Source organism: Paroedura picta, chromosome 5 (assembly GCF_049243985.1).
Source record: "Paroedura picta isolate Pp20150507F chromosome 5, Ppicta_v3.0, whole genome shotgun sequence".
Lineage (NCBI taxonomy): Eukaryota > Metazoa > Chordata > Lepidosauria > Squamata > Gekkonidae > Paroedura > Paroedura picta.
Window position 1 is genome coordinate 80,077,932 of NC_135373.1, and position 24,711 is coordinate 80,102,642.

General features: G+C 42.8%; 1 protein-coding gene and 1 long non-coding RNA gene across 3 annotated transcripts in view; one reads left to right on the forward strand and one right to left on the reverse strand.

Annotated features, from left to right (window-relative positions):
- LOC143838007 (uncharacterized) overlaps positions 1-24,150 on the forward strand; it is an 82,595-nt gene extending 58,445 nt beyond the window's left edge. Inside the window, exons 2-3 of the long non-coding RNA XR_013231194.1 lie at positions 11,608-11,751; positions 24,129-24,150. This is a non-coding gene — a long non-coding RNA (uncharacterized LOC143838007). The remainder of the gene's footprint in view (positions 1-11,607; positions 11,752-24,128) is intronic.
- PPM1H (protein phosphatase, Mg2+/Mn2+ dependent 1H) overlaps positions 1-24,711 on the reverse strand; it is an 89,199-nt gene that overhangs the window by 36,133 nt on the left and 28,355 nt on the right. For both annotated transcript variants that reach the window (XM_077338675.1, XM_077338674.1), the window contains exons 2-4: positions 11,341-11,509; positions 7,407-7,751; positions 3,434-3,546 (exon numbers count right to left, since the gene is read on the reverse strand). In XM_077338675.1, the coding sequence (XP_077194790.1) occupies positions 3,434-3,546; positions 7,407-7,751; positions 11,341-11,509 (627 nt within the window). The remainder of the gene's footprint in view (positions 1-3,433; positions 3,547-7,406; positions 7,752-11,340; positions 11,510-24,711) is intronic.

The window sequence follows — 24,711 nt, forward strand, 5'->3', positions numbered from 1 at the left end:
AGCACAGGATTCCTCGGGAGGTGGTGGGTTCTCCATCTTTGGAAATCGGTGGGTTTCAGTGCGCTGAGGTAATTCTGCTTGGCATTGGATTAGTAGTCTTGTAAATCTTCTCTATTCATCTTTCTTCCTTAGACCATTATTTTCATATTGCTCTCTTTGGTCCTTTATGTTGATCTTGGCAAAACTCGTTGCTTCACTTTCAGGGTCTTCATCTTTTACAGGTACAGTATCTCTGAAATTCTGCAGCAGTTCCACTCGTGCTTGGAGGCAAAGATTTCTGAAGTTCCCCCCCTCCCCTTGTATGCCTAGGTCACTTTTGGGTGATGTAGGCATGTTGTGTAGATTTTCAGCATTCCTCCCCACTCCCAGAAAGTGCATGCCCCATTATCCGCAGTAAGCTCCAAGAGACCTGGCAACCCAAGGTAAATATAGAAAAGGGCACCAAAACCTAAAGCCAAGAACTGAAATGATTTATAATCAGCTCCCTCAAAATACAGTAGTTATCTCTTCCTCCCAACCCTAAATGCTAAAAGTTTCTCCTTAAACCAGATCTATCATGATGATCTGAGATCCTTGGGCAGAGAGTTACATAGTGAAGAAGCTTATTTTATAACCCTCTGTTCATTTAGGAAGGTTGAGGCATTTGGAACATTTAGTTGAATTACATACTTAATGTGCCTTTTATCCAGTTGTGGCTTACAATGATGCATGGCCTGGGTTTACAGCAGCCTTTCTCAACTTTTTTTTACTGTTGAGAAACCCCTGAAACATTCTTCAGGCTTCGAGAAACCCCAGAAATGGTGTGATTGTGCAGAATATGGTTGGGAAGCATAGCTGTGTACACATCCCTCCTCTCCAGGCCCATCATTTGGGAGGGGGGTCAGCATGACCATATTACCTAATTCAGGAAGCCCTTCCAGGGCCTTCAAGAAGCCACAGGGCTTCACAAGACCCTGGTTGAGAAAGCCTGGTATAGAGAATGACCAGAAAAGTGTGTGTGTGTGTGGTGGTGTGCTTTTCCCCTTCATTTTTGAAGTTTAAAAAAAATTCTGATTGAAAAACACAAACCAGAGGCACACTTGAACAAAACAATGAAGCGGTTTCTGGTTTTGGAATGAGTGAGAATGCTTTGTAAAACAGCTTTTACTCAAAAACTATTGAATGGAGATTTGTATGTAAAATGACCCCACAGAAGATAGTGATAACTACTGTGTATACATACTGTAGATGCATACAGCCATTTTTCAAGGACACGTGTTCTAAGCCTCTGGGCCACTGCTAGTGATGAAGAGCAACTGTCTGGCTAATATCTAGGTAAGGATACTGGACTAGATGAAACTACTGATGTGATCCAACAGGGCTTTTCTTATGTAATTAATGCACTGTTAGTGGTCAATAAGGCCCGGCAAGGAGGACTGAATTTCATACATCAATTCAAAAAGACTAGTCAAGCCTCTGGAAGCAGGTCTCTGGTAGCTATTAGAATAGAGCTATAAATTCCCTACTATATTGACAATAATACAGAATGTGTACTGTGTGAACAATCCATTGACTTGCAATGTACTCTGTGCCAATCAGTGCATTTCACACACTTTAAAACTCAAAGCACTACTGAAACATTACCAGAATGCTAGACACAACAGTGGTGCATTATGAGTGAAAGGTAACTTTGGGAATATTGCTGAGGTTGGTGCACTTTTCAAATGATGGGAAATCAATGCTTTGATCTTTAGACATACATTTAAAATACACCCTGATGAACATATCTGTTCTCTCTTGGGGGAGAGTAATGCATGCCCAGTAACTGGGTAGTACTTATCTGGAAGAGTGCATTTAAGAGGGGCGGGGAAACAACTCTGAAAAGGATAACACTTGACACAACCAAGTAGCCATAAGACAGTATCAAGAGTGAGTAAACCAACCAATCTGAGAATAAAATAGGTTCTGTCAGCCACCTCCCCATTTTATTAGAAGGTATCCCATATTTCCTTTCTTTTTTGAAAGCTCCCATCCTCACTGCCAAATCTTTCCTGCAACAGGGTTTCTGTCTCTAGGATAGCCTTATTCAAAGCTCACCCAAACCTGGGACAGCACTGCCAGATGGCCTTGGTAGAAACATCTCCTGGAGTAATATCTTTCATGCCCTTTTTAGATAGGCAAGCAAAGTTCTCCATGCAAGATAGTGCTTTAAATACAATTTGAGGTATGGTGCAGAAATGTGTGCATGCGTGGGAGGGTGCTTGAGAAATCATGGCCACACTGAACATTTTCTAACAAAGATCAATCAACACATTTTTCATTGCAGAGAGTAATCATTTCTGTTGACTGAAGGATTTCTGGTGTACAACTATTACACATCCCAATACGTCCCAAAATGCCCCCTGAAATGTCATTCATGGGCAACAGGGGGATCCTTTGGTACATTATAAAAGAACCTTCATAGAATCATAGAATCCACCTCCTATTCCCCATTGAAGTCCCTCACCTCCCCAAACACAACTCTCCTCAAGCTCCAGCCCCAAAATCTTCAGATATTTCCCAACCTGCAGCTTGCTAGCCTACCGACCATGCATCCTCAGATCTTGCCACACCACCAGAGTCCAATAGGCTTGGGTGCTTGCTCCTGTAGGACGCTTTTTGTTGTGGTTGACTCCTAGCTGCTGTCAACTGAGAGGGTAATTGCAGGGGTGGGGCTCACTGCCATTTTTTAAAGCTGTGTTTTGTATTTATTTAGAATCATAGAATCATAGAATCATAGAGTTGGAAGGGGCCATACAGGCCATCTAGTCCAACCCCCTGCTCTACGCAGGATCAGCCCTAAGCATCCTAAAGCATTCAAGAAAAGTGTGGATCCAACCTTTGCTTGAAGACTGCCAGTGAGGGGGAGCTCACCACCTCCTTAGGCAGCCTATTCCACTGCTGAACTACTCTGACTGTGAAATTTTTTTCCTGATATCTAGCCTATATCGTTGTACTTGAAGTTTAAACCCATTACTGCGTGTCCTCTCCTCTGCAGCCAACAGAAACAGCATCCTGCCCTCCTCCAAGTGACAACCTTTCAAATACTTAAAGAGGGCTATCATGTCCCCTCTCAATTTCCTTTTCTCCAGGCTGAACATTCCCAAGTCCCTCAACCTATCTTCATAGGGCTTGGTCCCTTTGCCCCAGATCATCTTCGTCGCTCTCCTCTGTACCCTTTCAATTTTATCTACGTCCTTCTTGAAGTGAGGCCTCCAGAACTGCACACAGTACTCCAGGTGTGGTCTGACCAGTGCCATATACAATGGGACTATGACATCTTGTCAACCTTGTGACATCCATTCAAATTCTGATACAACCATTAACCTTGGCAGGGATGTTATCATTGCAATTACTTTTTAAAAGAACCTTTTCTTAGTAAGTCTATGTGAAGCAGCTCCTGAACATGGCTTACCTGCTATCACCAGCATTTGCCACATACAGCTTTCCTAGTAAACACACCACAATAAGGGCTGTGCAACCTCCAGATATATTGTACACAGTCCTTTCTCGCTCTATCTGTAAATCCTGAGGGGGAAAGGAACAAAAAACAAAGTTTAGAGAATATTTCTAAAACTGCTATCCCCCCCCCCCCCCCAATGTAACTATATACAACATACTGAGGCTCCCAAGGCCACTGACTGGGAAAGGGCAGGACAATTACAAAATAGTAACTACTTTAAAAAAACATATACTGAGGAAGGCAGCATGCTTCACTTTACAAAAGTAAATGCAGCCTGACAGTATTAGGATGTAATAGTAGTAGTAGTTGTTGTTATTATGCCATCAAGTCATGGCTGACTTATGGCGACCCCATAGGGTATTGAAAGCAAGAGACATTGAGAGGTCGTTTGTCATTCCTGCCCTTGAATAGTGCCACAGGTATTCTCATCCAAATACTGACTTAATGTCCGAGATCCATTGGGATATGTTGGCCTATCCCACTCGGAGTTAGGATGATATACAGGCAAGAATGTAAAAAACACCCTGAGAAAGCATGAAATATCTTGTGGATCTGGGAACACCAACAATGAAAGAGCCAGTTGATTTTGAATTTACAGCTTTCTCAACATAAAATATGGAGACTAGGGCCACAGACAGACAAATTAGATCTTTATATAAATCAGATAAAAGCCACAGGCTTACAAAAGAATCTAAAATGTTAATCATACATGGGGTGTTAAAAGCCTCCAAAATGACAGACAGTAGGCTCATAACATTTAAGAAACAAATGCCCTCAGTGGGCTTTGCTAGGCAACCACAACAGTATTGCCAGCATTCAAGCCTTGGTTTCATTCAGTCACTTTGGACTTTTTGATCAGCTGTCTAAAGAACAGAATAGATCACAATGAAAATCAAGACAGACATACCAAAAAAGTATGGAAAGTAGACAGGGCCCTTTTCAAGGCTGCTTTGGCCTTTGAACGTATACTTATTGGAAGCAACCCCCAGGCAACTTACAACTATGATTTACCCAAGCCTGGCTGCTTGTTACTGTTCAGTAGCAGCCATTCCATGATAACCATTGTGGTACAGTGGTTAAAGTTTCAGATTTGGATGTGGGAGTTCAAGGTTATAATTCCTATTCTTTTGAGGAGGCTCACTGGGTGACTTTGGATTAGTTACATGCACTCTGCCTAACCTAATTCACATGGTTGTTCTGAGTGTAAAATGGAGGACAGGAAAATTATGTAAGCTGCTTTGGTCTCCACTGAGGGGAAAGGCAGAATATAAATGAAATAAATAATAAAAACTTGAGATGAAGAGGATGGTGAGTAGGAAAGAGAGAAGGAAGCAAGGCATATTGATGATATGAGGTTACTAAGAGGAAAATAATGTGGGGAGGGCAACACAAATAAACCTGACCCCCCATGCAAACAGGCTCACATCGCCCAAGTAACCAGTATAATACAGCAGAAGATAAAAGGCAAATAAAGGCAGGTCAGTTGGTGAGCAGAAAGGAGGGAAAGGTGGAGAAGGTAAAAATGCACGTATTGCTAGAAGAAGGGAAACAGGAAACAGAGTAGAGACACAGGGGGGACACAGGGGAAAATTAGTTGCCAAGTATAAATTCTTGCAGGTTCCCTACTGTGGAACTGGGTGATAGTTTTCCTGAATGGAGGCTGTACAGAGAAGGCAGAAGGGAAAACTGAAGATGGCAGCAGATGAAGGTAGATTTTGTGATAAATGAGAAAGAAAGAAGAAAGGAAGAGGCTGCAAGGGCTGTCAAGAAAGGGAATAATAAAACAATCAAGAAGGGTTAAGTGAGATGTCCCCCACAAGTCCTTGTGAGTCCCCTGTTTGTATTTTATAAAAGATTGAGTAATTAGCCATTAAACAATTGGAATTATCCTTTTACACTTAATAGTACAGGGCTGTTTGAAAATCTTGTTTCTGTCAGTTAACATATTCACTTTACACACACTAGAAGGATTTGCTTTAATTCTTCTTAACTAAAAAAGGTTTCCTCCCCTTTCTACATATTTTTACTCTTAATTCCACTAAATTTATCACAGAATAAACTCTGCACAGCTAAGAGAATTAGATAGCCAGTTTCTATTAATGGCCAAACCCTTTTAGTTTCTGTAAAAAGAGAAACAGAGAAAAAGGAAAGTTTCAAAAGGACTTGGCAGCATTCTCTTGGTGAACTGAGGTAAAGTATGCATTTCAATGCTAATCGCAAATAAGGTTTTATACAGCTCAATACAAAGAGCTCCATCCATTCAGACTTTGAATAATCAGTAATGGATTTTCGTTCAGCTGAAGAGCTGACCTGCCCAATGTGGCCACCTTCTGGCCTTTGTGTGAACTGCAGTTTATTGTTTGCCACATTCAGTAAACATAGCAAGGAATAAAAAGCTCTTTAAGACAAATATCCTGCAACTGCAGCAGCCAGACTTATAGGCAAACAAGGGTGGAAACTACAAGAACAGTCTATATATATGGCTGGATAAAATTAGAGAACTTGCCACAAATTGGAAAATTGACTGATTTGCTCAATAGAAGATCTATGGAAGAATTTTATGACCATTGGGACTGCTTTCTAGATTTTTTAAATAACTAATGAGTATCATATTTTTGAGATACTAGACTAATTATGCTATTATAATGATTTCTCAAATATCAGAGGTTCATATTTTGAGAAGTTAAGAAGAAAGTGGTGAGAGATACACTGCATATATTTGAGAAATGTTACTTTTCTTTTTTCATGTTATGAATTAAATAAAAAATTCAAAAAAGATAAATATCAATTATGCAATAAATAAATGCATGTATGTACATTCTAACCATTTTGAGAGTTTACTGTAGGGGGAGACAAACCGATTTCAAAAATGAGTTTCCAAATGATGGTATATTATTTGCTACACAGTTTAGAAATTATGTAATATTCAGAACATGTCTTCAGAAATTATTCCTAAGGAAGAACAGGTTGTAACATTCATTTTAGGCTCTCTAGAGGCTGGCCTTTCAAGGGAAGCAAATGGAAAGCATCTGCATACAAAATCCTATAGAAATTACCCTTAAATCTATGCTAAAATTATCCTAATAAATAACTTTATGCAAACATTCATTTACTTATTTATGTTGTAGCTTAATGGCTTTGGTGCCTCCCTGGCAGTTCACATGCACCTTGGCTATAGTGTTGTTTGTCCATAAACATATGTTCAATTGAGACAGTGAAAGTGGAGAATTGCCAGACAAATTGCTGAAGGAAGATTTGTAATGGGATCCCATTACAAATCTTCCTTCAGCAAGGGTTTATCTTCAAGTTAGTGTTTCTTGGTTGTCCACCAAAAGAGGTCCTCCCTGAGATGCTGACTTATGCTAACTCTGATGCACTTGCAGAGGGCTGTGAGCCTCTGAGATGACAACAGTACTACTGAAGTACCAGGGAGTGTGCACAGCCCCAAGGGGCTGTCTCAGTAGTTGCATGTCATCTAGCCGACCTTCATAGTAGGATTGTGGGAAGAACCTAAATTAATATCAACAAGTCTACTGATCTAACATAGAGGACCTATTTCACATTCTGAACATCTTCTCTGCTCTTTTCAAGTGGTTTGAATAAAAACTACATTGATTTCCCCCCAGTCACATATCTCAATGTTCTAGTTTCCCTCCAGAAAACCCACATCGATGTTTTCCACAAAAATGCAAAGAGCGAATGCCACCTAACACCAAATTAGTGTTTTGTGGTTCCCTCTGTACACATGGAACTCATCTATGTAGGCAAAAATAACTTCCTTTTTCATTGCTAATATGCAAACCACTACATGGATTCTGCTAATAATTTGACAGTAAAAGCCTCAAACTATGCCTGAGCAGCTGAGATCTCTTTTTTTAAAGAGAGTGAATATACTTTTGTCTTTGTGTCAGTGGGAGGGACCTACCATTTCCCTGAATGCTGTTTCAATGGCTCCTATAACGAGGCACTCGTGGGAGATCTTCTTCTCGGTAAAGAAACGAGTTGGTGGGGTGCCAGGTGAGCCCGGAGCTCCAACACTCCCACGTAAGGAGGCAGCCCTGGTTAGAGTTCGGTTGTTAGTACTCATGCTCTCTGGCTCCTCCCCCAGGCAGGTTGGAGGAGGGACAGCAGAGTTTTTCAGGATGTCCACTATTTCCTGGAGTTGCTCTGCAATGTGGTGCTGAAGCACTTTTGATGCTACAACAGCTGCTCCAGATCCTGCATGCCCATCAAACAATGACCAGTAGTAGAAAGAAATGCCATCTGATTCCTGGATAAGGAAGTAGGTATAAAACAAACAAACAAACAGAAAGAGCATAAATGAATGAATCTCCAACAAAGGGCAGTATTTCTCAGTCTAGACTTCCCCAACACATTTTCAAGAAGAAAGAGATGATGATCGGATCAATGTGCCTACCTGCGAGTTGCCGCAAGACCATGTTTATATTCTATATATTAAGAATTTACTCAGAATAGCTAACAGCCCCATCTTCACTATTACGCCAACAACAACAAAAGATTGTAAGAGGGAAGAACACTTTCAGTCAGACGACCAATCATAATGGAACAGCAGAAGCTACTCCATAAATGGAGCCATGCAGGAAAACCAGCAGCCTTCCATTATTGTGCCCCAAAATTCTATACCTCATGAAATCCAGACAATTGTCCCATCTATTTGATATTTGCCACAAAGAATCCCTCTGCTGAAGACAAAATATCAGACAGTTCAGGTGAAAAAACAGATTTTGATCACCAGCCAGTGATGCTTTTGTTCTGTTTTGACATGGTGCCAGACTAGTTTCATGTGATCATATACTGTATTAAGGTGCACAATTTTCAAGGGGCCATGGTTCAGTTTGCCCTACCATGGTGATACATGAAGGAGCTGCAAACAAACTAGATTTGGGCTTTGGTGGTCAGGGTTTTTTTGGGGAGAGATTCTTGGACCATTTGTAGTCCTAGACCAGAGTTCTGTGATCAAGCATTTGTTGTAACTACACTTATTTAATTTCTGCTTTAACACACTTCCCCAAGCCCAGCATCCAGCTGAGAGCACAAATAGCAAGCACATAAAAAACAATAACAATAAGCATAATATTTTAAGTTGTACAGAATGTTCAGAGAACTTAAACTGATGTTTAATATACAACTTCCACAAGACCAAGTGACTTAACTATTGTTTTAAGATGAAGCCTTTAAAAAAAGAAAAACTAGAATGTTAATAATCCCCATTAGCTGCTGGTTTACCACTGCTGAAGCTTACAGGACCAATGTATTTGAAAGTCACATGTTTAGTAATTAGGAACTCCTTAAGGCAGCGGTTCTCAACCTTTCTAATGCCGCAACCCCCAACCTCCCCTCTTGTTTCCACCTGTCACCTGGGCTATCCACCTCACCTCCGACCAAATGTCCCACCAATCCCTGAGGGTGCCTCAGCCAATTTCCTCCTGGAACCTTCCTGATAGAGAGGTGGCTGCAGCACTTTGCTTCAACAAATTGAAGAGAACAAAAGGTTCAAAGCCGGGCGGTGGAGAAGGAAGGGGATGAGTCAACCCCAGCAATGAGTGAGGAGCATTGCCTGGAAGCCATGGAGGTCTCCCTGGCTGCTCACCACTCTGCACAACCCGCTTTTCTCTCCCCCTCCTCTCTGCAGCCTTCCATCAGCACACCCCAAGCAGACCACATGCGGGAGGAAGCCGAAAGGCACCTGCCTGCCTTCGGTCCCCTCAAGTGCACTGCTCTCTTTGCCAAACTCTCCCAAGTCTCTGGGGCTTCTGCCATCACCAGCCTTTGGGGTGGCATCCCAGGCCGAGAGGGGCGGAGTCACGGGGGTCCCTGGCGTGCACCAGAGTCAATTAGCATGCTCTCTTGGAGCCAATTAGCAGTCTCCTATGGTAAAGGCACCAGCTGGCCAGTCTGAAGCCTCCTCAGCAAGGGCTGCACTAGGATCAGGGCTGCATCAGCAGTTTGCGCAATGGCCAGGGAGAAGGTGAGGGAGCCACCCATGCTCGTGCACGCACAGCAGTGTGGGGAGATCACAGGACCATGACCCCTGTGAAAGGGTCATTTGACCCCCAAAGGGATCACGACCCCCAGGTTGAGAACCACTGCCTTAATGCCTCACCTAGACATGTGTTCATCCATTTGTAAGAGCCAAAATACATACCCTTAATGAAGTGGGAGATTAGTAGCTGGATAAATATGAGGGTTCAGCCATACATGAAAATTACTCATTGTACATAAAAAGGACGATAATGTGTACACCATAAACACAGCTTGTATGTGTATTAATTATAGCTTGTAAACAGTACTTATACCTACCAGGATTCCTGTCCATGTCATATATTTCATCAAGTAAACTCTTGACGACGACAGATTGTTTCATGGTTGTATTTATTTTGTTTATACCTTTATATGCTGCTTTTCCCAAAGCCACTTTCAACAATAGAGTCATTTATAAAATGAAGTACAAAAATGTAATTTATATATGCATTATTTAATAGTGCTACACAATTTATTAAAATAAACATTTTAAGAACCCTTCATCAACACAACATTCTGAATTCCAAAAACCTCATAGGGCAATCAGGTTTTCACCAAAATTTCTAAGAAGCTAATTTGTTATTTAAATTTTCTGCTATTTTCCTTGGTGTAAATGGGTTGAGTTTTTAAAACAAAAGTATTAATAGTATATATTATTGAAAATTATGTGATAGGTAATATCTATGGAACTCTGATTAAACTGCCTTTCCTTTGAAACACTCTCAAAACGTCTTTCAAAGATTTTAGAACATCGACCACACTGGGAAATCCTCCATGATAAAACTACCATGCTCATCATTTAACCCCTACTCTGTAATAAGTCCTATTAAATAGAATTACTTCTCAGGAAAGCACATGTCCTGAACCATCTGTACTTACTACTAGTGCAGCACACAGAAAGGTCCAGATCATTATGTCTGTTGAAGGCTGTAACAGTTTGACAAAGAAAAGGGAACTTACTAGGATGCTATATAACAATAGGCAGTGCTAATATAAGGAAAGCGCTGCTCCATATTTTCTATAATTTTGATATTTTATCTTGCCTCATAGTTTCAGCCAGTACTGCTTCTAAAGTAAGAGTGCCCTCTAGTAGCAGTATACTCTCTATCAATATTTTCCATATTTTTTAAAAATCACTTTGATCATATGAGGTCTCCACTCTGCAATAGAAACATATGTGACCTTGAGTCAGTCCCACACCCTTCGCCTAACTTAATTTGTTCTGAGAATAAAATACAGGTGAGGAGAATGATGTGAACCACTTTAAATTTCCATGGGGGAGAAACATGGGTTATGAATGAAGTTAATTAATTGTGATGGCCCTTTGACCAGGGACCTCCATGATTCCTTCAGTAGTTGAAGTTTTAAATGCTGTTACTCAACCAACACCACATGGTTGCCTTTTGCTTGGAGCAAATTAGCTCAAACAAGCTGGTCACCTCATCTACTCATTAGATGCAAAGAATGCAACAGACCCTGAAATTTCCTGTTTCCATGGGGTGAAATCATTTTTGCAACTACATTTTTACCAAAGTTGCATTTAAGAACAGGAAATGCAATTTTATTTTTGAACATGACACCAGCTCCAATTACTTTATGGTGCACAGACAAGTGGAATGAGCAAACTGGGCAATTCATGACAGCTGAAAGAGCAAATACAAAAATCACTGACTACAACTCTTAAGACTGCCACAAACATTGATGGGTTGCATTGCCAGTGAACACTACACACTGGATTGACTACCTACATGTAATACGTATACTAGGATCAAGCCAGCCCTCTGCACAGTTGAATAAGAAAGGACAAGGTTACTTACAGCATTCTCTTTTAGTTGTAACCCTTCCCCATTTGGCAACGAGGACCTCCGCTTGGTAGATACATTTTTGTTAGGTGTAGAATTTGTTACTCCTGCTTTTTTCTTTACAGTAATCACTTCGCAACTGGCCTGGTCTTCATTGTGTGTACTTTTTCCTGCATTGATCACCCTATTTTGGAAAAAAAAACCCAAAAATTAAATATGTATTGTATTTGGATTTCCTGGTCAGATTGTTTGACACACTCTTCATTCCTATTTCTCTCTAAGGGTCTCATGAAGATCAGCAATGGTAAACTGTGAAAGAATCTTGCTGTGAGAATCTGGAGAATCTTGGACAGAAGAGAAGGAAAACAACACTCTCACAGCTTCCAGTTGGAAAGAAAATAAGGATGACACCTGTATTCTATAGTGGTACAGTCCTTCATACTTGTATTGAACTTGTTTTTACTTGAAGCTGTATTGTGCTGTATGGACTTCCACGTACTTTCCTTGTCAAACCCTTCACTGTTTTTGCCATCCTAGTCAATATGGGGAAGGCTTATTTTCAAAATGCATATGGAGCGTTACCAACTCTGTCAGCTTATTTCACCCACAGAATGCACCACAATGAGATCATGGAGTATAATCGGTAAGGACTGCCAAAAATCCAAGATGGCATTTGGTGCAGTCTCCAACTAAAACATTTTCTCTGCCAAATTTTTCCTCCACCTTCCCACTTATGAAATTACGACAGGCCACTTAACCATACAGACAAAAAACAACAGAACTAACCATCACTGAAACTGCAGGGTTAATGGATTATTTAAAAAATATCAAATCACACTCATACATACTCAAGTTCCAATGCAGCAACCTCTTTTCCCCATACCCACTGTTACCTAGACACGTCCTAGGACTTGTCCGGTTAATGTGCAACCACTGCCCTGCCAAGCTGCAAAGATGCTTCCATTTTATTCATGTTCCTCCATCCTGGTGGCTGGACAAGCTTCCCTGCCTCTGTCTACCATAGAATAAAAGAAAGCGAGCCAGCAAGAGAAGCAGGATTATCAAAAGGAGCAGGATTCATAGAATCATAGAATCATAGAATTGGAAGGGGCCATACAGGCCATCTAGTCCAACCCCCTGCTCAGCGCAGGATCAGCCATAAGCATCCTAAAGCAGTGGTCCGCAACCTTTTTTATGCTGCAGACTGCCGCGCCGGGGTGCGGGGAGAGGGCGACCCGGGGCTCCGTGCGTGCGCGGCAGCCCCGGCGCAAACGCGCATGCAGGACTTGCCGTGCATGTGTGTTTGCGCCCCCGGATGCAAACGAGCAGGCGCGGCAAGTCTGCGCATGCGCGTTTGCGCCGCTGGCATGCCGGCAGCCGCGGCTCCCTCTCCCCACCCCTCCAGGCCGCAAGGAAATCGGCCGCCGAAGTGGCCGATTAGCTTGCGGCCCGACATGCTTCTCTTCCCGCCCCTTCCAAAAGCAAGAAACTTGCCGGGCCGCAAGCTGATCGGCCACTTCGGCGGCCGATTTGCTCGCAGCCTGGCGAGCTTCTTGCTGTGGGGGGGGGGCGGGAAGAGGGAGCCGTGGCCCAGCGCTGAGGACTTCACAGCCTGGCACCGGCCCGCGGACCGGGGGTTGGGGACCACTGTCCTAAAGCATCCAAGAAAAGTGTGTATCCAACCTTTGCTTGAAGACTGCCAATGAGGGGGAGCTCACCACCTCCTTAGGCAGCCTATTCCACTGCTGAACGACTCTGACTGTGAAAAATGTTTTCCTGATATCTAGCCTATATCGTTATACTTGAAGTTTAAACCCATTACTGCGTGTCCTCTCCTCTGCAGCCAACAGAAACAGCATCATGCCCTCCTCCAAGTGACAACCTTTCAAATACTTAAAGAGGGCTATCATGTCTCCTCTCAACCTTCTTTTCTCCAGGCTGAACATTCCCAAGTGCCTCAACCTATCTTCATAGGGCTTGGTCCCTTGGCCCCAGATCATCTTCGTTGCTCTCCTTTGTACCCTTTCAATTTTATCTACGTCCTTCTTGAAGTGAGGCCTCCAGAACTGCACAGAGTACTCCAGGTATGGTCTGACCAGTGCCGTATACAATGGGACTATGACATCTTGTGATTTTGATGTGATGCCCCTGTTGATACAGCCCAAAATGGCATTCACCTTTTTTACTGCTGCATCACACTGCCTGCTCATGTTTAGCTTACAATCCACAAGTACCCCAAGGTCTCGTTCACACACAGTGTTACTTAGAAGCGTATCCCCCATCCAGTAGGCATGCTTTTCATTTTTCTGACCCAGATGCAGAACTTTACACTTATCTTTATTAAATTGCATCTTGTTTTCATTTGCCCATTTTTCCATTGTGTTCAGATCTCGTTGAACTCTGTCTCTATCTTGAATTCAGGATTCAACTGAATTCAACCACACTAACTAGCGTAGAACAGAATACAGTTTAAATCCAGTGGAACCATTCATTCATTCATTCATTCATTCATTCATTCATTCATTCATTCCATTTTTATACCGCCCTCCCTTGCAACTTAGGGTGGTTTTCACAGAACATAGGGATAGTACAGTGCCATTCATAGTATTAGGAAAATAACAACAACAATGGTTTCCATAAGATAACAAGCACTGTAACATTTCCTATAACATTTCATATGACAACATTAACTTGCTATGATCCCATAGGTTTGTCAGTTTGGGATTCAGTTCATGGAGAGGGGTTTCTGGGGGCCCAGCAGATGCTGTTGGTCCAGTAGACCTCAATCAAATGCCTGCTGGAAGAGCTCTATTTTGCAGACCCTGCAGAACTGTGGAAGTTCAGGCGGGGCCCTGATCTCCTCAGGGAGCTCATTCCACCAGATGGGCATGAACATAGAGAGAGTTCTGTCCCTGGTTCAGGACCAACATGCTTCTTTGGAGCCACAGATTACCAACCAGTTGGAAGTGGTGGAGTGTAAGGGGTGCAGGCAGTGAGGCAGTCTCTTAGGTACAATGGGCCCAGACTATGTATGGCTTTAAAGGTGATTAACCAAAACCTTAAGCCTGACCTGGAATTCAATTGGGAGCCAGTGTAATTGTTGAAGAGCAGGCTGGATGTTTAATTCTGGGTATAAGCTTATCCAAAGGAGTAACTGAGAAGCCTCATATTGCCCAGCAATTAGTATTCAGACCATTAATAAATTACCTCCATTAATTAATAGTTCTGCTCTTAGCCACTAACAGAATCTTTCACTAACAGTATTTCTTTTACCAATACACAAGATTCCTGCCCACATATGAGTAACTGCCATTTGTCCAACATTTCTCACCTCTACCCCACAAATGGCCTGTCAAATTCTACCTCAGTGTTCAGAGTGAATTGGCCTGAACACACCAGCCTATACCCAACCTGGAACCCCCCTCCCACAAGAGAGAGTACACAGTGTAGGATGCCGACTAAGTCTGCAGTCAGTGCAGTTCTCCTAAGCACTACATAAACACCAGCTGGGACAGCCATATGGATCTTCAGATGACAGAGAACGTGCATGGGCTCCCATCTCTCTGTCCCATATTGTACAGACACAGAACACATGGTGGGGCGCTTTTGTCATGGGAATTCTACACAAATGCTACTTCCCACAAACAAAGGAGCTCTTCACCAAAGTAGCTGAGGAAAATCACAGCATATTGCTAACACTGCTGTTCTCAAAATTCTTACATATATTCCATTTCAAAACACACAAAAAGAATGGAACCCACCAGCTGGGGATACATGGACAACAGGGTAGTTTATTTCCTTATTACCGCAAACATCTCCACACACAAACAACACTGTCAAGGAGTCCAAACCTGAAACCCATGGATTCCCAGGACAGTGTATACAAGAAACCATCCTTTGTAAAAACATACAAAATATAATAGTTTCAGAAATAGTTCTTGTTTCTAGGCAACACAGCACTAAAATCTTGCAGCATTGGAAAACAAGAACAACTAATTGTTAGACACATTTATGCCTTGCATTAGATGGCAGAGTCTTAAAGTTCCAAATATTCAATATGTAGCCATGCATACAATGCAAGGATATTGTTATTGTTATTGTTATGTGCGAAGTCGTGTCCGACCCATCGCGACCCCATGGACAATGATCCTCCAGGCCTTCCTGTCCTCTACCATTCCCTGGAGTCCATTTAAGTTTGCACCTACTGCTTCAGTGACTCCATCCAGCCACCTCATTCTCTGTCGTCCCCTTCTTCTTTTGCCCTCGATCGCTCCCAGCATTAGGCTCTTCTCCAGGGAGTCCTTCCTTCTCATGAGGTGGCCAAAGTATTTGAGTTTCATCTTCAGGATCTGGCCTTCTAAAGAGCAGTCAGGGCTGATCTCCTCTAGGACTGACCGGTTTGTTTGCCTTGCGGTCCAAGGGACTCGCAAGAGTCTTCTCCAGCACCAGAGTTCAAAAGCCTCAATTCTTTGACGCTCGGCCTTCCTTATGGTCCAACTTTCGCAGCCATACATTGCAACTGGGAAGACCATAGCCTTGACTAAACGCACTTTTGTTGGCAGGGTGATGTCTCTGCTTTTTAGGATGCTGTCTAGATTTGCCATAGCTTTCCTCCCCAGGAGCAAGCGTCTTTTAATTTCTTTGCTGCAGTCCCCATCTGCAGTGATCTTGGAGCCTAGGAAAATAAAATCTGTCACTATCTCCATTTCTTCCCCATCTATTTGCCAGGAATTGAGAGGGCCGGATGCCATGATCTTTGTTTTCTTGATGTTGAGTTTCAAGCCAACTTTTGCACTCTCCTCCTTCACCCGCATCAACAGGCTCTTTAGTTCCTCTTCACTTTCTGCCATTAGAGTGGTATCATCTGCGTATCTGAGGTTGTTGATATTTCTCCCTGCAATCTTGATCCCAATTTGTGACTCCTCTAATCCCGCATTTCTCATGATGTACTCTGCATACAAGTTAAATAGGCAAGGCGACAGTATACAGCCTTGCCGAACTCCTTTCTCAATTTTGAACCAGTCAGTGATTCCATGTTCAGTTCTCACTGTTGCTTCTTGACCTGCATATAAATTTCTCAAGAGACAAATAAGATGCTCTGGTATTCCCATCTCTTTAAGAACTTGCCACAATTTGTTGTGCTCCACACAATCAAAGGCTTTAGCATAGTCAATGAAGCAGAAGTAGACGTTCTTCTGGTACTCCCTAGCTTTCTCCATGATCCAGCGTATGTTGGCAATTTGATCTCTAGTTCCTCTGCCTCTTCGAAATCCTGCCTGTACTTCTGGAAGTTCTCGGTCCACATATTGCTGGAGCCTAGCTTGTAGGATTTTGAGCATAACTTTGCTAGCATGAGAAATTAGTGCAATGGTGCGGTAGTTTGAACATTCTTTGGCATTGCCCTTCTTTGGGATTGGAATGTAAACTGACCTTTTCCAATCCTGTGGCCATTGTTGAGTTTTCCAAATTTGCTGGCATATTGAGTGTAGCACTTTTACTGCATCATCCTTTAAGATTTTGAATAGTTCAACTGGAATGCTGTCACCACCACTAGCTTTATTATTGCTCAGACTTCCTAAGGCCCATTTGACTTCACATTCCAGGATGTCTGGCTCCAGGTCAGTAACTACCCCACTGTGGTCATCAGGGATGTTAAGCTCGCTCTTGTATAGTTGTTCTGTATAATTTTGCCACCTTTGTTTAATCTCTTCTGCTTCTGTGAGGTCCCTACCATTTTGGTCCCTTATCATACCCAACTTTGCATGAAACGTTCTCTTCATATCTCCAATTTTCTTGAAAAGATCTCTGGTCCTCCCCATTCTATTGTTTTCTTCTATTTGTTTGCACTGTTCGTTTAAGAAGGCATTCTTATCTCTTCTAGCTTTTCTCTGGAATTCTGCATTCAGTTGGGTGTATCTTTCTCTTTCTCCCTTGCCTTTCACTTCCCTTCTCTCCTTAGCTATTTGTAAAGCTTCCTCAGACAGCCATTTTGATTTCTTGCATTTCTTTTTCTTTGGGATGGTTTTAGTTGCTACCTCTTGTACAATGTTGCGAACCTCCGTCCATAGTTCTTCAGGCACTCTGTCTATCAGATCTAATTCCTTAAATCTATTTGTCACCTCTACTGTGTATTCGTTGGGGATATGATTTAGTTCATACCTGAGTGGCCTAGTGCTTTTCCCTACTTTCTTCAATTTAAGCCTAAATTTTGCAACAAGAAGCTCATGATCTGAACCACAATCAGCTCCTGGTCTTGTTTTTATTGACTGGATAGAACTTTTCCATCTTTGGCTGCAGAGCACATAGTCAATCTGATTTCTGTGTTGACCGTCTGGTGATGTCCATGTGTAGAGTCGTCTCTTGGGTTGTTGGAAAAGAGTGTTTGCTATGACCATTGTATTCTCTTGACAAAATTCTACCAGCCTGTGCCCTGCTTCATTTTGTACTCCAAGGCCAAACTTGCCTGTTATCCCAGTTATCTTTTGGTTTCCTACTTTAGCATTCCAATCCCCCATGATGATAAGCACATCATTTTTGGGCGTTGCTTCTAGAAGGTGTTGTAGGGCTTCATAGAACTGATCAACTTCATCCTCTTCAGCAGCAGTGGTTGGGGCATAGACCTGGATCACTGTGATGTTGAATGGTTTGCCTTGGATTCGAACTGAGATCATTCTGTCATTTTGGGGATTGTATCCCAAGACTGCTTTTCCTACTCTCTTATTGATTATGAAGGCTACTCCATTTCTTCTGCGAGATTCTTGTCCACAGTAGTATACCTGATGGTCATCTGAATTAAATTCACCCATTCCTGTCCATTTTAGTTCACTGATTCCTAAAATGTCGATGTTCAGTCTTGTCATTTCTTGTTTGACCACGTCCAGCTTACCTTGATTCATGGATCTGACGTTCCAGGTTCCTATGGAATAAAAATCTTTACAGCATCGGACTGTCTTTTCGCCACCAGTTACTTCCACAACTGAGCGTCCTTTCGGCTTTGGCCCAGTCGCTTCATTCATTCTGGCGCTACTTGTACTAGCCGTCTGCTCATCCCCAGTAGCATATTGGACACCTTCCGACCTGAGGGGCTCATCTTCCGGCGTCATATCGTTATGCCTATTGGAACTGTCCATAGAGTTTTCATGGCAAAGATACTGGAGTGGTTTGCCATTTCCTTCTCCAGTGGATCACCTTTTGTCAGAGCTCTCAGCTATGACCTGTCCGTCTTGGGTGGCCCTGCACGGCATAGCTCATAGCTTCACTGAACTACGCAAGCCCCCTTGCCACAACAAGGCAGCGATCCTTGAAGGGGGGCAAGGATATAAAAGACCTCAATTCTGAAAAGATATCCCCTCCCCTTCACTCAGGTACTTAGTTGAATTATAGTCTTGAGCCAATAATCTAGTCAGGACACATTCTTGCCAGAACCCTCAAGAAAATGACCTCATCCCTCCTAATTTTCCCCCTTCCATCTTGCAGGCCACAGGTTCTTATGATAGGCCAATTATTGCATTCCTAACTCTAGCCTTGAGGATAGGCAATGTCAGCAGAAAAGCCCAATTGCTAATTGCAAGATGGAATAAGCTCTTAGTAGTCACATTAACCCTTTGGGAGAAATCAGGAGAGCCATGCATCACAAACACATACTGTTGTGTATGGTTCAAGAACCTCTCTTCAAAAGTTGCTAACATATACCACATTGAACAGGGCATAGCATAAGTAAGCCCAGTGTAAAAAGCCTTCTCACTTATGACAGTGGGAAGGCATAACTCTAGTGTTGTTTGACTCCCAAGACAGTAACCCAAAAAGAAACTGCAGGCAGGTTTCTGACAATTCCTCATGTAGTACGAGCAAGTACTGGCTCAGTTACTACACTATGTTTCCACTGTGCTACACTATTGGAACCACATTAGCAGACAGACAACTGCAGCAACCAAACTGCAGTTGTTTCAGAACGGCTGCCCAAACTCCTAAAATCTACGGATGTCCTGAACCACCCATTTGTGATGGTCCATGTGGGAACAAATGACATGTCCCTGAATACCATCGCTCCTATTAAAAAAGACTATCAAGATCTGGGGAGGAAGCTCAAGCAAATGGGGGCACAAGTGGTATTCTCTTCAATCTTGCCTGTCAAGGGAAGATGAATGCGTCGGGAGAGGAAGATAATGGAGGTGAATCACTGGCTGCGTAGTTGGTGCCGGCAGGAGAGATTTGGTTTCTGGGACCATGGGATAGGCTTTCTTGAGGAAGGCCTACTAGCACCTGATGGACTGCACTTATCGAAACTGGGGAAGAATGTGTTTGGCATGAACCTGGGGAGATTCATCAGGAGAGCTTTAAACTAAAGCCACTAGGGGAAGGAGACGATCAACATAGGGAGTGTATGGAAGGAAAACGATTGGAGGCCGCCCAACCGGCAAGGCCAGCTCGTAGGGAACCAAAAGTAAAAGGATTCGGATGTCTTTATACTAACGCCCGAAGCATGGGCAATAAGAAGGAAGAGCTGGAACTTCTCATGCTGATGGAAAGGTATGATCTAGTAGGCATCACAGAAACTTGGTGGAATGATTCTCATGACTGGAATGTAATGGTGGATGGATATGAACTGTTCAGAAAAAACAGAATAGATCGAAGAGGTGGAGGAGTGGCACTGTATGTGAGGAAAGGGCTTACCTGTCAGGAAATTCTAGTGAAGGAGAGCATATCTACAGTGGAAAGCATCTGGGTGAAAATAAGTGAGGGGAAAACAACCAGTGTGGTGGTTGGTGTCTGCTACCGACCGTCTGACCAATGAGAGGATGTGGATGCTGCACTTTGTTAGCAGGTTGAGAAAATATCCAAGCAGCAGGACCTTGTCATAATGGGTGACTTAAATTTCCCAGATGTGTGCTGGGAAACAAACTCTGCAAAGCGTCCTCAGTCATGCAACTTTCTGACCTGCCTGGCTGACAATTTCATTTATAAAATGGTAGATGAACCCACAAGAGGTTCAGCCATACTGGACGTAATACTGACCAACAGGCAAGAGTTGGTGGATGAGGTGAAGGAGGTGGGGACCCTAGGGGGAAGTGACCATGTCCTCATAGAATTCCTTTTGAGATGGGGAGCCAAGGAAGCTTTTAGCCAGACGCGGATGTTGGATTTTCGTAGGGCAAACATTAATAAACTCAGAGACATGATGAGTGCCATACCATGGACGAGAATGCTGGAAGGGAAGGGAGCATGTAAAGGGTGGGCGCTACTCAAACAAGAGCTATTGCATGCTCAATCAATGACTATCCCAGAAAGATGAAAACACTGCAGGAGCTCTAAGAAGCCTATTTGGATGAACAGAGAACTTCAAGAGGAACTAAGAAAGAAAAGGAAAATGTTCAGGAAATGGAGGGAAGGACAGAGCTCTACAGAAGAGTACCTACAGGTTACTAGGCACTGTAGATCAATCATCAGAAAGGCCAAAGCTGAGAGTGAGCTAAGATTGGCCAGGGAAGCCAATTGTAACAAGAAAAGATTTTTCAGTTATGTGAGGAGCAAACGTAAAGTAAAGGAGGCAATAGGCCCACTGTTGGGTGCGGATGGACAAACTCTAACGGAAGATACAGAGAAAGCAGAAAGGCTTAGTGCCTATTTTACATCTGTTTTTTCCAACAGGTCAAAGTGTTTAGGCACATCTAGAGATGGCCATAGCCAAAGGATAGTGTCTGGGTGGCAGGTTAACATGGATAGAGAGGTTGTTGAGAGGCATTTAGCTGCACTGGATGAGTTCAAATCCCCTGGACCGGATGAAACACACCCGAGAGTACTCAAAGAACTTTCCAGAGAACTTGCACAGCCCTTGTCCATCATCTTCGAAACCTCTTTAAGGACTGGAGATGTCCCGGAGGACTGGAAGAGAGCAAACGTTATTCCAATCTTCAAAAAAGGGAGGAAGGATGACCCGGGAAACTACAGACCAGTGAGTCTGACCTCTGTTGTGGGGAAGATAATGGAGCAGATATTAAAGGGAGCGATCTGCAAACATCTGGAGGACAATTTGGTGATCCAAGGAAGTCAGCATGGATTTGTCTCCAACAGGTCCTGCCAGACCAACCTAGTTTCCTTTTTTGACCAAGTAACAGGTTTGCTGGACTGGGGAAATTTGGTTGATGTCATTTACTTGGATTTTAGTAAAGCTTTTGACAAGGTTCCCCATGATGTTCTGATGGATAAGTTGAAGGACTGCAATCTGGATTTTCAGATAGTTAAGTAGATAGGGAATTGGTTAGAGAACCGCACTCAAAGAGTTGTTGTCAATGGTGTTTCATCAGACTGGAGAGAGGTGAGTAGCGGGGTACCTCAGGACTCAGTGCTCAGCCCGGTACTTTTTAACATATTTATTAATGATCTAGATGAGGTGGTGGAGGGACTACTCATCAAGTTTGCAGATGACACCAAATTGGGAGGACTGGCAAATACTCTGGAAGATGTTCAACGAGATCTGAACACAATGGAAAAATGGACAAATGAGAACATGATGCAATTTAATAAAGGTAAGTGTAAAGTTCTGCATCTGGGTCAGAAAAATGAAAAGCATGCCTACTGGATGGGGGATACGCTTCTAGGTAACACTGTGTGTGAACGAGACCTTGGGGTACTTGTGGATTGTAAACTAAACATGAGCAGGCAGTGTGATGCAGCGGTAAAAAAGGCAAATGCCATTTGGGGCTGTATCAACAGGGGCATCACATCAAAATCACAAGATGTCATAGTCCCATTGTATATGGCACTGGTCAGACCATACCTGGAGTACTGTGTGCAGTTCTGGAGGCCTCACTTCAAGAATTGAAAGGGTACAGAGGAGAGCGACGAAGATGATATGGGGCCAAGGGACCAAGCCCTATGAAGATAGGTTGGGGGACTTGGGAATGTTCAGCCTGGAGAAAAGGAGGTTGAGAGGGGACATGATAGCCCTCTTTAAGTATTTGAAAGGTTGTCACTTGGAGGAGGGCAGGATGCTGTTTCTGTTGGCTGCAGAGGAGAGGACACGCAGTAATGGGTTTAAACTTCAAGTACAACGATATAGGTTAGATATCAGGAAAAAAAATTCACAGTCAGAGTAGTTCAGCAGTGGAATAGGCTGCCTAATGAGGTGGTGAGCTCCCCCTCACTGGCAGTCTTCAAGCAAAGGTTGGATACACACTTTTCTTGGATGCTTTAGGATGCTTAGGGCTGATCCTGCGTTGAGCAGGGGGTTGGACTAGATGGCCTGTATGGCCCCTTCCAATTCTATGATTCTATGATTCTAAACAATATAAAACTTAAATATAAGTCCACAAACACCTAGTTTCTTTAAATGAAACAAAGTTTTCTGGGCCAGATGAACTGCATCCATGGGTACTAAAAGAACTTGCAGATGTCATCTCTGAACCTCTGTCCATTATTTTTGACACTTCTTGGAGAATGGGTGAGGTGCCAGACGATTGGAGGCGGGCAAATGTTGTCCCCATCTTCAAGAAAGGGAAAAAGGAGGATCCGGGTAATTATTGACCCGTCAGCTTCACATCTGTAGCTGGCAAAATTTTGGATCAAACACTCGGTCCTTGAGCAGCTGGAACTGAGAGCTGTGATTTCTAAGAATCAGCACGGGTTTCACAAGAACAAGTCATGTCAGACCAACCTTATCTCTTTTTTTGAGAAAGTGACTACCTTGCTGGGTCAGGGGAATGTTGTGGACATAGTTTATCTGGATTTCAGTAAAGCTTTTGATAAGGTTCCATATGCTATTCTTGTTCACAAGTTGGTAAAATGCGGTATGGATCCTAATTCTGTCAGGTGGTTCAATAACTGGTTGACGAATCGTACCCAGAGGGTACTTGTTAATGGTTCAGCATCTTCTTGGAAAAGAGTAACAAGTGGAGTACCCCAAGGATCTCTCCTGGGGCCTGTGTTGTTCAACATATTTATAAATGATTTGGATGAGGGATTAGAGGGTATACTTATTAAATTTGCAGATGATACTAAAACACAACTGAAAACAGCAACAGAATACAGGATGATCTTGATAGGCTCGAGAAGTGGGCTAAACTGAATAAAATGGTTCAATTTTCAAGTTCAAGGGACAAATATAAAGTTATGCATTTTGGTAGGAAAAACCAAATACACCAGTATAAGATGGAGGAGACTTGTCTTGGCAGTAGCATGTGCGAAAAGGATCTAGGAGTCTTAGTAAACCATACATTGAACATGAGTCAGCAGTGTGACTCAGTGGCTAAGAAGGCAAATGGAATTTGGGGCTGTATCAAATGGAGTATCGTGTCCAGATCACGGGAGGTGATGCTACCGCTGTACTCTGCTCTGGTTCGGCCTCACTTGGAGTACTGTGTTCAGTTTTGGGCACCCCATTTGAAGAGGGATGTTGACAAACTGGAACGTGTCCAAAGGAGGGCAACAAAGATGATGAGGGGCTTGGAGATGAAGACATATGAAGAAAAGTTGGGGGAGCTTGGTCTGTTTAGCCTTTAGAGGAGACGACTGAAAGGGGATCTGATAACCATCTTCAAGTATTTAAAAGGGTGCCATATGGAGGATGGAGCAGAGTTGTTCTCTCTTGCCCCAGAGAGACAGACCAGAACAAATGGGATGAAATTAATTCAAAAGAAATTCCATCTAAACATCTGGAAGAAGTTCCTGACAGAGCGGTTTCTCGGTGGTATAGGACGACCCCCCCCCCCACTTGGAGGCATGTTTTTCAGGGGGGGAAAGTAGTCTTATACGCCAGCAAATACTGTAATTAACATTTCCTTGTCCATTCTTGATATATATTTCAGGCATCAAGACCTAAGAAAAACATGGCAGGTTGGTAAGATATAGTATGGGTCCTATTATTATTATTTTTAAATATAATTTTATTTATTTCATAGAAATGGTGGGGGTGAAGGGACTGCATACAGTACAGGGAAGGAGGGAGAGGGGAATAGGTCAATTTTCAAATACAGTCTCATCTTAACATTATCTACTAGTTAGCTAATTACAGTGATTCTGTGTTTTTGTGGATAATAATGTCTCTTGATAATCCAGAAAGCATTTCCAGTGGTTTTGAAATTTTTCTGTAGGTTCTTTGCGTACCATGCTAGTCAATCTTGCCATTGATACAAAGTGTTCCATCTTATCCAACCATTCTTCAACTTCTGGAACTCATGTTTGCTTCCACTTCAGTGGTACTAATAACCTAACTGCAGTGGTTGCATAGAAAAATAACTCTTTTAGTTGCTCTGGTAAATTAGTTGGGAGGAAACACAACAACATATATTTAGCATACATAGGAAACATACACTTCATAATTTCCTGCAAGAGCCCGTGTATTTCACACCAAAACTATTGGATCTTTTCACACATCTACCACATATGATA